The sequence below is a fragment of the Barbatula barbatula genome (assembly GCF_947034865.1).
Source record: "Barbatula barbatula genome assembly, chromosome: 19".
Taxonomy (NCBI): Eukaryota; Metazoa; Chordata; class Actinopteri; order Cypriniformes; family Nemacheilidae; genus Barbatula; species Barbatula barbatula.
In genome coordinates, this window is record NC_136782.1 from 12,155,942 (window position 1) to 12,168,647 (window position 12,706).

The window sequence follows — 12,706 nt, forward strand, 5'->3', positions numbered from 1 at the left end:
GAATCAACAGCCGCCAAACCCAGGACGACAAGGAGTAGCTGTGGGACACAGTGGGAGTGCAGTGGACAGAAGTAAAGGGCACTGGGGACTAGGTGACAAAACAAGATACTACAATATAAAACCAAATACTAAACCAATAACTAAAGCACAAGACAAGCCGTAACAGCAGTCAGTGCACGCAAAACGAAACTAGGTTAGCCGTAAGTGTTAGTGGAAACATTTCAAAAGGTCTTGACATAGGACAGGCGAAACACAGGGAATAAAAAGGGAAGGAAATCAGAATACAAAACGAGGAACAGGAGGGTAAAGACAGAAAACAAAGACCAAACCCAATTTAAATCCAGATTAAAGACACATCTTTTCAGCCAAGCATTCACTTAATGCATAATATGCTCAAGTTAAATATTTCAATAAATAATTATTGCCGTATTGAAATTAAGATGATCAAATATACACTACTAATTCAAGTGAAGAGTTAATTTACAAAGACAGACAACAAAATGGTTTATTTTCCAAATTCATGTTTTTATTGTGCATTCGAAATAATATCAATCATTTTTTATTATTAATAATAACTTTCAAAAATACAGCAACAAATACAATGAAACACAATTAACGCATGATAACACAATAAAAATGATTTTTGAAATTTAAAAAAGAAGTTATCTTTTGCAAATAAACTATACTATGTTCATATAAAGTATATGTTCAGCTAATTGTAATTTTATTTTTATACAAGCCTTATCAAGATGGTTAAAAAACAACTCCTGTATGTCTATAGTGTATTGAAGAATGTAGAAATCAACTCGCATACAAACGAACTGTACATGTGTATGTACTAGAAAACATTCACTGTATCAGAATGATTCAAATATGCAATGAAATTTAAGCAGCGGCAGCTGTTGCATCACATGAAAGTCTCCTTTGGATGTGGACAGTGACTATGAACAATAGTGCATTATCTAAAGTCATGAAGCATAGTTTCATCCAAAAGGCAGTTAGTTGGGAAATACTTATTACGTTAATGAATTATGACAAAAAATTCTATCGTATGCCTTTTTTAACAGAGCCTTTTTGTTAAATGATACTCATTGGATGACTAATGTTTAATAGTTTAACTGTGCAGTTACAACACGGATGTAATGTGACAAACCAGTCAGGAAGGACTTCACAGCCGTGCACTTGCGGACAATGTAAAACACATCCTAGGAACATGTGTTAACCAATTAGAAAGAAGAATTCAACGATGCATCTTAAGTGAGAAAGGTAACTAGTAAGGCAATGAGCAGACCAATGGCCACTATTGTAGAGATGATCGCCCACACGCACATGCCACTGCAACGGCACAAGCGACTCTGCAGGACGACTTTGGCCCTGCGCACTCGGGCTGCTGTTAGGGGGGGATAGCGGGCATCATTTAAACCCTCCATAGCCAAAGACTTGATAAGGCAGGCACGATGATGACTCAACTGGTCGAATGTATGTTTTCCATGATAGCTCCCCATTCCACTGTTTCCTTTTACAGAGAGAAAGCCCATGTAAGGCAAAATCATATGCACATTCTGAATTCATCCTTACTTGTGCATTAGTGGTATTTATTTCCAAATGATCAGTGATTTCTTATTGGTTGGCTTACCTACACCTCCAAACGGTAAAGTATTAAGAGTGTAGTGCATCATGACATCATTGACGGTTACTCCTCCACTGGTGGTTTCTGTTAACATGCGTTTAATCACCTAAATAGAACATAGAAAAATAAGATTGAACTGAATTTTAAAATCAAATTAAATATTGATTGATTTGAAATACATTGCAAAACTTATTTTTGTCTTGTTTTTACAAATGATTTTTTTTTTTAAATTATGTTAAAATTGAATTAAGTTTACTGTATACACACTGGCAGATATTTTTAAGCATTAACTCAACTTTGATGATACTAGAAAACTAACCAAAATAGGATCATTTTTTTCTCACCTTTTTATCAGAGGAAAACACATAAAGTGCCAAAGGTTTTTCCCTTTTGTTGATAAAATTGATGGCCTCACTGATATTATCAACAGTGATTATGGGCAGCACAGGTCCAAAAATTTCTTCCTGCATGATTCTGAAATGGGGCAAAACATCACGAAGAACTGTAGGAGCTTATGAAAAAGAGAACATGTCAATTTTGGCAACCAATGCTTTTAGTATTTGTAGCCAGTGTACATTTAAATAAAGTAACCTATGTAACACTGTGACCCATCACTCTCTCCTCCAATAGCAACTGTGCATCCCTCCATCAAAGCCATTACTCTATCAAAGTGACGTGTGTTGATGATACGACCATAGTCTGGAGAGGTTTTTGAGTCCTCAGGGTAGAACTCCTAGAATGGTCAAAATTGTATTTATATCCAAACACCAATTTGATCAGGGCTACATAGTCCTAAAAACACGAGTACCAACCCGCAGTGTGTTTCGAATCTCCTCAATGATCCTGTCCTGGATGCTTGCCTCACACAGAATGTAATCAGGTGCAATGCAGGTCTGGCCACAATTCGCAAACTTGCCCCAAGTAATTCGTCTGATAATACATTTTGCAATTATTGTCTTGTTTTTAACCATTTGTTTTCATGTTCCAAAAAGTGTAACACTACCTGCATGCCACAGCAATGTCACAGTTCCTATCTATATAACAGGGGCTCTTTCCACCCAGTTCTAATGTGACTGGTGTGAGATGGCAAGCCGCTGCCTCCATAACCAGTTTGCCCACTGTGCTGTTGCCAGTGTAGAAGATGTGGTCAAAACGCTGCTTCAACAGCTCCTGGGTCTCCGGAACACCTCCTGTCACCACTGGATACATATCCTGTATAAGATTTTAACATTGCCCTTATAAAGTGCAGTTTCCAGAAATTAAAATCAAGGCAAAATGAGTTGAATGTACTTTATCAAGATACTGAGGAAGAAGCTCTTTCAGAAGTCTGGCAGAGTGCTCGCTCAGTTCTGAAGGTTTCACCACCGCTGCATTGCCTAAAACAAGAGGAAGGGGTGTTAATGCAAAGGAATGGTAATGCAAAATATAAAAGAGATTCATTAGCAAAGAAGACACAGCCTACCAGCTGCAATGGCTCCGACCAGGGGCTGCAGGGTCAAAGCCCACGGATAATTCCAAGCACCAATTATTAATACTACACCCAAAGGTTCAGGTTTTATGTATACATCATCGATCGCAGTGCCAAGGTTCTTCCTCACAGGCTGAGGAGCTGCCCAGTCGGCCATATTACTCTCTGCCAACTTGATGTCATTCTCAAGGCCGATAAGCTCAAATAGTGTAGTGTCATACACACTCTGTTTTAAAGTCACATTAACATTTCAGTTTGTTTTTAAAAGAAAATTATGATTTTGATTTGTTCTTGTTAATACAAGTGTCGTACCTTGTTGATGTCTTGTTTAAGAGCCTGTGCAATGTCAGCGTGGCGTTCAGTGATGAGTCGGTGCAGAGCTCTCAACTGTTGTTTTCTGTACTGCAGGGATCTGGACCTGCCCGACTGGAAGGATGTTCTCGCATCATCCACAACCTGCTTTTCCATCTTTTTGGAGCTGAATGTGTGAGGAAGAAAAGTACAAAATGATTCAAAGAAATGAATGTCAAACAAATATTAAGTTACATATTACACTACACAGTGAAGAGTGAAACTGTGTATGAAGAGATCTAAAACTGTTGCTGTAACTTTATGTAATCAGAATGACTAACATTATAAATAAACATTTTTTTACATGAGTTTACTGATTAATTTGTATGTTAACACATTGGAAACCTTTAAGGTTACCTGCACAATATATAATGAATGTACAGACTATATTTTTGCATCTCATGAACATTAATGTTCATCAATAAAAGTAAATGAAAAACAACGGGCAACACTAATGACATTGGCAAAATAACATTTACATTTACGATATGTGATAATACAAAGTTACTAGTTTCAACAAAAGCTAGACCACTACCTGTTGAGAGAAGAGAGAGGGTAATTTTATTATAAGTTTGTTCTTTATAAGTTGTTTTCAGCTCTTTAGAGAAGTTCACTGATCTTAGTGTAGAAACGCACCACAACACAAGTCAATCTAAGTAGTTATACAAACAAACTTCAAGTACTTTAGTGTCAAATCCCCCTCAACCTTCTATCAGTAGTACACATGACAATAACTGTTAAACATTGAATATATTGCTGATAATGGATGAGAATGGTACGATAACACACGATCTATGTAGTTATCTATCCAAACAAACACAGCCTCATTTTACAAGAAGAAAATCAAAACATATTTAAAACACTATGTCTACAAAACGCCTATTTGCATTTTACAGTTTCTTGGCTAGTCGTTCAAAATCGTGTAAAATAACTGTACTCACTTCCCTTCCAGTCACGGGTGTTGTGGATGTAGCGGACACACACGCAACACGACGCCTGCGTTTATTGTGCTCAACGGAGGGCGGCGCATACTTCAATCACGGCCCCCTCCTCTTCACGATCAAAAGACACAAAGGTCCCTTTAACATCATCCAGGTTTATTAAGTTTGATGCATACAATTCCACTTTTACAAAGAAAGCCTGATGTACCACTAGAAACAAGGAATATTCTATTTCATTTTCATTCATCATAAGTTCGATTTAATCAAACATTCCGAAGATTATATGATGTACAGTATTTAATGAGTTATGTTTTCACTCACAACATGTTACTTATTCTTTAATATTTCTCCTCATTTTAGAAAAAAAGTACACACATAAACATTCGATGATATGCCTTCAAGACAAAGGTTTTTAATTTCAGTCAAATCCCCCTATACAGGTCCGTAGCCAGCCAGTTGAAAGGGGAGGTTCTTTTTTTCAAAAAGTGGACCTTTTTGCAGTTTTTCTCCTCCTTTTGTATTTAATTATGAGGTTCAAATACTTCATTTTGGGGACCTTTATGCACTAATTTGTGCTGGATTAGCTTGTCTGCTGGTATCTTAACCAGCACGCTTTTTGATGCACCTAAAATATTTATTGTATTTTTGTAAAATTGCTTCCTTGTGTAACACTTTTGTCAGTCCATACACAGTTCATAAATTTAAAGCCCTCACTAACAACAGAATAGATTTAATGAACTTTACTGAAATATTAATAATAATTATTCTCATCATAATTTCTTGACTCTCTGTCAATACCTCTTTGCTATGTTTTATTATTATAATTACGGCTCTGAAAGCCAATATTCTGACGCTCGCTCACGGCCCTACCAGAGCAAGCTCCCGATTCGTTAACGCTGTGCAAATTTTCGCCAACGTTCAGATTTTTCAACTCACGCGAATCACGCGAACGCTCAATTCGCGTCATTCGCGCGAATCGCGCCGCAAGTAGGTCGCATCTTTGCATCATTCCGAGGCGATGCTTCTTCACGTTGCTTTGAAAAGTGTATTGCGAGAATTCTCTCTGTCTGCGCACGCACACACACGCGTCCTGCAATAATAATCATATTAATTGGAAACAGCAACCCAGAAATTTGTCACAAGCATTGATTAAAACAATGATGACAATAATCACATGAAAAAAAAACGACTTCAATTCTGGACCTTAGGCAGTGAGGGGGGGTTCGTTCGAACCACCCGAACCCCCCCTGCCTACGGGCTTGCTATACCTTTTATCAGTAGTACACAGGAAAATATAACTGTTAAACATTGAATATATTGCTGATTATGGATTATTCATGAAAATGGTTATTTAACGATAACAAAAGTGACAATCCTTATTTGATTTCTCTTGATGGCGATGGATTCCAAGCTATAATAAATCAATTCACTTTAAAGGAGTCAGTAGGATGTACAAAATATGATCCGTCTATGCAAAAATGTTCATATGTTCAGACCAATAAAAGAATGCAGACTCACAAGAGAAACCTTACCTTGTATTACAGTAAAAGTCATTTGTAGTCTGGATAAGTGATTTATTTTATATCTAATTGACTCTATTGCACATAAAACATACAATCCACTGTCTAATGTGTATAAAAAAACTGCTTGATCACAGTCTTTACAATTCCTGTGGGTCCAAAGAGATCTTCAGTTTGTCTTCAGCAATCTCTGAAACAAGAAATCACAAGAAATGCTTTACAGTAAGAAACCAAGTTAAGAAATGAGTCAGGGCAAAGGTTTCTGTTACTGTCTACGTGGAAACAATGATAAAGCAGTAACCAGGAACAGATATTTTCATTTTACTTTAATCATCAGTACTTTAGTGTAGTAGCCAAACCAAAACCATACTATGTGGTATATATAAATATTAAAAAGGTTATAGATTAAATGGCAGAAACTTGTCATTAATAAACTTTTAACGATTAAATGTTTTAACCTGGGGATTTCCTGGAATGGATTCTGTCCATATAAGGAATTTACAGAAAGGTTATTAGAGTGTTAGTTTATACTTTGCATTTTTGTAATGTTTAGATATACAGTTTCTGCTATCTACTTTGTAAATATAAACAAAACCTATTATAACCCAACGCATTATTTCACGAGTTCACCTTGTAGATAATAAGGTGGGACGGATAGTAATTGTATGTGGAGTGGTGTGACTCCTTATAGGGCTGATAGGATGATTGCTGTGATTGCTCATTGAAGCCAGCCGAGTTAATTATCTGCACATACTCCTCCGAACCTTATTAACAAAACATCATATTCAGATACGTCGTTCATTTAGAGGCAACATCTCACCTTCACCACATAAGCTGCCAGTGCAGCAAGCATAGCCACCTGCGCCATCTGACGCCACTTAGCCAGATTGATTTGCTTTAAGAGAAAGACGCGTGCCCAACGTAACTTCTCTGCAGTGTGAGGGGGGTATCGCATCTGATTGATCATCTCCATGTTCAACTTCTTAATAAGACAGCTGCGGAGGTGACTGAGTTGGTCAAAGCTGTATTTGCCATGGTAACGACCGATTCCACTATTTCCTGATAAGACAGAAAAAATGCATCCATTGTCCTTCACTGTTAATGATCAGAATGGATCTTTTAAGTAAAAGCACAACACACACCGACACCACCGAAAGGTAAATCACTGATGGTGTAATGCACCAGACAGTCATTGGCTAAGAGCGCTCCACTGGATGTATCAGATATCATCTGTTTGATAACCTGAGAGAAAACAAATATAGTTTCGAAGTCACAGAATAATAAATCAATCAGCTATCATAGCTTTATTGTAAAATGGATACAGCGTTCTGTTACCTTATTGCTGGAAGAGAAAACATAAAGTGCTAGTGGCTTCTCTCGTTCATTGATGAACTGAATGGCTTCTTTTATACCGTTTACTGTGACGATGGGCAAAATGGGCCCAAAGATCTCTTCCTGCATCACTTTGGATTGGGATGTCACATCCTTCAGAACAGTGGGAGCTGAAGCAGACAGATACAGGAAATCGTGACCGTATAAAACATTTATTATAAAACCATAAAAAAATGGATACATACCAATATAGCACTCTGCTTCATCACTGTCTCCTCCAACAGCCACTGTGCTATCTTCAATAAATGCCATTAACCTCTTAAAATGGCGCTGATTGATAATGCGCCCATAGTCAGTAAAGCTCTTAGGGTCATCAGTATAAAACTCCTGTATGTGCATGGAAAAAAAATGATGCACTCATGGGGTAAAAGACATAAACCCTAAAATGTACAGTATATACTAGACCTTGATGCATTTCTGGATCTCATCAATCACTTTGTCCTGAATGCTGGGTTCACAGAGGATGTAATCAGGTGCAATGCAGGTTTGGCCACAGTTGACATACTTTCCCCATGTTATACGGCTATAAATGTAAGAGCATTAGAAAGGAAGTATTTGTTAGTATAACTTATTAACTCATAGCAAACTCACCGGCAGGCGATTCTAATGTCACAGTTCTTGTCAATGTAACAAGGGCTTTTTCCACCCAGTTCCAAAGTGACCGGTGTGAGATGGCGAGCCGCTGCCTCCATAACCAGTTTGCCCACTGTGCTGTTGCCAGTGTAGAAGATGTGGTCAAAACGCTGCTTCAACAGCTCCTGGGTCTCTGGAACACCCCCTGTTACCACTGGATACATCTCCTGAATACATTAATATTAGCTCAATTATAATATACCAACAATAATATTTTCAAGAATGGAATGTGACTGAAGTATTACAGGGTCAAGGTAGTGACGCAGGAGCTCCATAACTTCTGCTGTGTGAGAGCTCACTTCTGATGGCTTTATTATCGCAGCATTTCCTAAAGAATCAAAGATATCAAGCAGAGGTTTTAGAAACCATGAAGGTAAAGATTAACTTGATTCTTACTTTAGAAGAATCAAGCACATGAGCCACATGGACTAATTTATTAAACATTAACAGTGCGTTATTGGTTTTTCTGGAGCTTGACAAAATTGGTGTTGAGGATGAGGAAGTGCATACTGGATTAAATTACTGTCACAAACAAAGTGAATATGTTGATATAAAAGGTGGTTTCAATTCTTACCTGCACCAATGGCACCTACGAGGGGTTGTAGGGTTACTGCTATTGGATAGTTCCATGCCCCAATGATAAGCACAACACCAAGAGGCTCTGGTTGTATGAAGACCTCATCTAAGATGGTGAGAAGATTCTTGGACACTGGACGAGGAGCTGCCCATTCAGCCAACTTGCTGACAGCCAGATTGATTTCTCCAACCAAGCCTAGGATCTCATACAGTTGTGTTGAATTTTCACTCTGTCACATAAAAAACAACATGTTTATACACTAAATAAATGATTGACTATAGAGAATGTGAAAAAAACTGATCTACCTTATAGAGGTCTTTTCTCATAGCATCAGTAATGTCCTTTTCTCTTTCTGTAATGAATCGATTTAGGTTTTTCAGTTGTTGAATTCTGTACTCCAGGGGTTTAGATCTTCCAGTCAGAAAAACCTTTCTGGCCCGTTGAACGGCCAGCTGCTCCCTAGACATTTCGGAAAATCAGTCTAGTCTCTAGAAGGACGGTTTGTGGACAAGGAATTCATGAAATAAAACAGAAAACAGTCAGTTGCATTCTGTGCATTTCTACTAAAATCTCATGGTTTGACTATGATTGTGGTGAAACCATAATAGATTTGTATTATGATTTCACTGCAAATTAAAACAAAAAAATATATAGTTAATGGTTAATTTTTCCTAAGTGTGAAATGAGGGTAAATGTACAATTTGAGTATCGATATATTGCGCAACATCTAACTTATCGACAATTTATGTCATGTCACTAAACTGTTCATATTAAACAAGTTTAACTTTGCACACTTTCTCACCTTTGTAAGCAGTGACATGAACTTATTTTCTCTCCAATGGTTGCATCGGAGCTCAGATAATTTTCCGTTTAGACGTATTCGAATAAGTACGGTGAAAGGAACATGCATCCCCTTCCCTAAATAACACGCAATGTATTAATTTAAAATATTTTTTAACATACACAGCAAAGGGGTTAAATAATTGCATTACCATCTATTCGCAGACGACAGTGGTTGGCCAATCATGTCATTCTTCTTCTTCTTCGGTTTTATGGCGGATGGCACCAACGAAAAGGCGCATTATCGCCACCTACTGTGTTGTAGTATGGCCCAGAGTTTTGGAAAAAAAACCTTTCTATATATTTTCATTAAATTCTCTTAATTTAATCCGTTCTTTTAAGATACAGAAATAAACTTTCTACTCCATTAGTTAACATCTTTCAACACATCTGACAAACACAAATAACATGCCCTCTACCGACTCCTCTAGTCCAGTGCTCACATCCTGTTGGATGTTTATTTATTATTTTTAAAGTTTTATAAATTTGGTATGTCCTAATTTGAACCTTGTAAGAATATCTTCCTCTTTAGTATTCCTTTTTGTCATCCAATCATGTCATTCAGTTTACCCATCACTGATAAGAGTAACAGGAAAACACGTGACAAGGGTTTATATGACCTGCATCGGCAGTGGTGTGGACAATTATTTATTCGTGTATAACGACACCAAGACACTTCTATAACAATTGAACTGAAAATATTTTCATATTTAGAACGAATGAATATGAAAACCACGCAGTGATGCTACGCCACGCCCACTAGACTATTCAGTTTCTTCGCCTACTCTAATACATTGAATTGGCACTACGTAGTATACACCCATATTATTCATTATATACTACATCTGCATCTTTACAAGAGTGAGATATAAACATCATCGGTCAACAGGTCATAGAATCGATTTTTAAGTTTAAGACTGCAAATCATTTGGTAAAGTCTGCTGTTTGTTATTGTTGTGGCCTCGTTAAGGAGTATGGATTAGCAAGTTAAAGAGTTAGGTTTGTTTAGGGTGGAAGGGTCTAAATGTTGTGTGGATCATTGGATGTGCTCTGACACGAATTATAGATTTGTACTGGAATGCTATATGACTAGTTAGATTTAGTGTCAGGCCAAAGTCTAATACATCTACTGTTTTCCTTATTATAATGTTTACTATTTAAATCCACATGATTATTAGAGACAAGTGAACTTAACACCTTGTTGATGGTGTGTCATTCAAACTGTTTCTGGTGTTGTGTTTTTGTAATTAATTTTGATTTTTGTATTCATTTTGAACTTTAATATTATTTGTTATTCCTAGGTCAGGTAAAGTATGTTAAGTCCGGCCTGAAGCATTTCAAAAGACTCCTTTATGATGCCCTTGCTCTTAAAACACTACAACTGAAGACCCAGCTGGCAGCTTTTGTAATCGATCAGTTCAACTTTTTTTAAAATAGGTTCCATTTTATAATAAAATTAATAATATGAAGGCAGATGTTATGCTGTGATGCATATACAGTAAGCACAGTGTGAATCATAGGTCACACCCCAGAACCAATACTGTACAATCTACTCCGTTCAGTACATAACATTTCTTAGAAAAACAAGAACAAAATAGACCACTTTTTGATGCTCTGGTCTCAATAAACCAAAAAAAACTACAAATTAAATTAAGACATTTAGTATCTTCTTGTTTGGTTAATTTGATAATGAATATAATTTAGATTTTCCAAGCTCTGAAATACTTATTCGGTGTAAATTGTGAGTGGTGGGCTTCAAATTTGCTGTGGACAATATTGGAGCCCTTGTTCACAAAAGGTTGGATCCACTTGTTTATACCAAAGAGAAGATACATTCTCTGTCAGGTCAGTGAGATGTAAAGGTATCAACTGCTACTTTAATCATTACCTTGAGTCACCTTAAAAAACAAAAGTCTTCTTAAAAGTTAAGTAACAAGCATTCACATTCCCAGGTAATTCATGCGTTTACTTTCGTCACGTCTTGATTACTATAATGCCATGTATCTGGGGGTCAGACAGTCCTCATTATAATGTCTACAAAGAATACAGCAGCAAGACAAATACAATATTTGCTGACAAATACAAAAAAGAAAGACCATATATCCCCCATTTTGGCCTCCTTACACTGGTGGTTACCCGTCCAGTTTTGAATAAAGTACAAAGTGCTTCTGTGTACTTTTAAAGCTGTGCATGGATTTGCACCAAAATATATTACTGAGCTTATAAACGTTTGTAGCTCACAGAGGTCTCTAAGATCCAAAAATCTGCTGATGCTTGAAACTCGAAATTGTGGAATGGTTTACCTTTGTCCGTCAAAATGTCTACCTCTGTATATATGTTTTAAACTCATCTTAAGACATATTTGTTTGACGAGGCTTTTACTAATATGTAAATTAGTTTTTAGCACCTCATGTTTAATTTGATTTCATTGTATTTTATATTTTATAACTGTATGACATTGTACACTACAGCCCTTGGGTACACTCTGTAGTTTTGAAGGTGTTATTTAAATAACATTTAGATTGATTCAATTACAGGGAATACTTGGTCAGGACAGCCTACATAGATCGAAAAACAACATTTATACGGTGTACACGTAAGACAAACCTGCTTATGTCTGAAACCTCCATAAATCTGTTACTTTGATGCTTCACATGACTTTTCTCAAGGCATGTTTAGGCATGTTTTCTGCAGCTGGGTGAGAGCGGTCCTACTCAGCATCTTTGTTTAGTCTCAGCCTCAGACGTGACGACCCGTTGGGTGTGAAGAAGGTCTGTCTACGCGAGACTAGGTCACCACATACAGTCATGTAGGCTATATTGTATATGATAGGTCCTTTGATTTACCACCCTCCAATCAAACAAAACTTTAGTTTTACCACCAGAGGATGCCAGCGAGTTCCACATAATCGATATTTTTAATTAAATATAATTTTAGTTATATGTTCATTCATGGTTATTTCTGCAACTACGGGCACTTTTAAGTCCGAGCAGTGAAATTTTAGATATGTCAAAATGGGACGCTTTATGAATATATTCACAGTGTCATCACACCTTGAAAAAATATATAATTAATGATTAATGTGATATAATATAAAATGATATAGGTCCAAACACCCTAGTTCATGTCCTCTGGTCACAATATTAATATATGTCAAATAAGCTAATTGAATTACAATTTTACATTATTTCGAATGGAATTGTTAAATACGCATATTAATTTACAGCATTGTAAATGTTTTTTAATTTATGTTTTACCGATCGTTTTTATAATTTTATGAAGTACTGTCCCACACTTTTGAGTCCGCACTACCTCACTCACAAGATCCCAAAATATAAGGTAAATATCATCTTT

At 36.7% G+C, this 12,706-nt stretch overlaps 1 protein-coding gene across 5 annotated transcripts; it reads right to left on the minus strand.

The window, feature by feature from the left end:
* Positions 1 to 512: 512 nt before the first annotated feature.
* LOC306908970 (aldehyde dehydrogenase family 3 member A2-like) lies at positions 513 to 9,569 on the minus strand. Of its 5 annotated transcripts, none has more exons than XR_013788050.1 (12): positions 9,505 to 9,569; positions 8,818 to 8,998; positions 8,510 to 8,741; positions 8,181 to 8,263; positions 7,894 to 8,102; positions 7,708 to 7,825; positions 7,488 to 7,629; positions 7,246 to 7,412; positions 7,053 to 7,152; positions 6,731 to 6,969; positions 5,646 to 6,100; positions 4,527 to 4,822 (listed from the first exon to the last, which is right to left on the minus strand). XR_013788050.1 is itself a non-coding variant. In XM_079482279.1 (12 exons), the coding sequence occupies exons 3-12, from the start codon at positions 8,977 to 8,979 to the stop codon at positions 6,080 to 6,082; spliced, it is 1,473 nt and encodes a 490-aa protein (XP_079338405.1). In that variant the 5' UTR covers positions 8,980 to 9,000; positions 9,315 to 9,430; positions 9,505 to 9,569; the 3' UTR covers positions 4,528 to 6,079. The 5 variants fall into 5 exon arrangements, 3 of the variants coding, with proteins under 3 accessions (XP_079338407.1, XP_079338405.1, XP_079338406.1); XR_013788051.1 differs by having other exon boundaries at positions 9,315 to 9,549; XM_079482279.1 differs by adding an exon at positions 9,315 to 9,430 and having other exon boundaries at positions 4,528 to 6,100; positions 8,818 to 9,000.
* Positions 9,570 to 12,706: the final 3,137 nt, after the last annotated feature.

What these genes read in the sequence shown, in the direction of transcription:
- LOC306908970 (XM_079482281.1), bottom strand. Translation starts at nt 3,566, where the DNA reads ATGGAAAAGCAGGTTGTGGATGATGCGAGAACATCCTTCCAGTCGGGC. An exon ending in TGTTTTCCTCTGATAAAAAG is followed by an intron (nt 1,737 to 1,974) that starts GTGAGAAAAAAA and finishes TGTTCTATTTAG; the next exon opens with GTGATTAAACGCATGTTAAC. An exon ending in TTTACCGTTTGGAGGTGTAG is followed by an intron (nt 1,517 to 1,636) that starts GTAAGCCAACCA and finishes TCTCTGTAAAAG; the next exon opens with GAAACAGTGGAATGGGGAGC.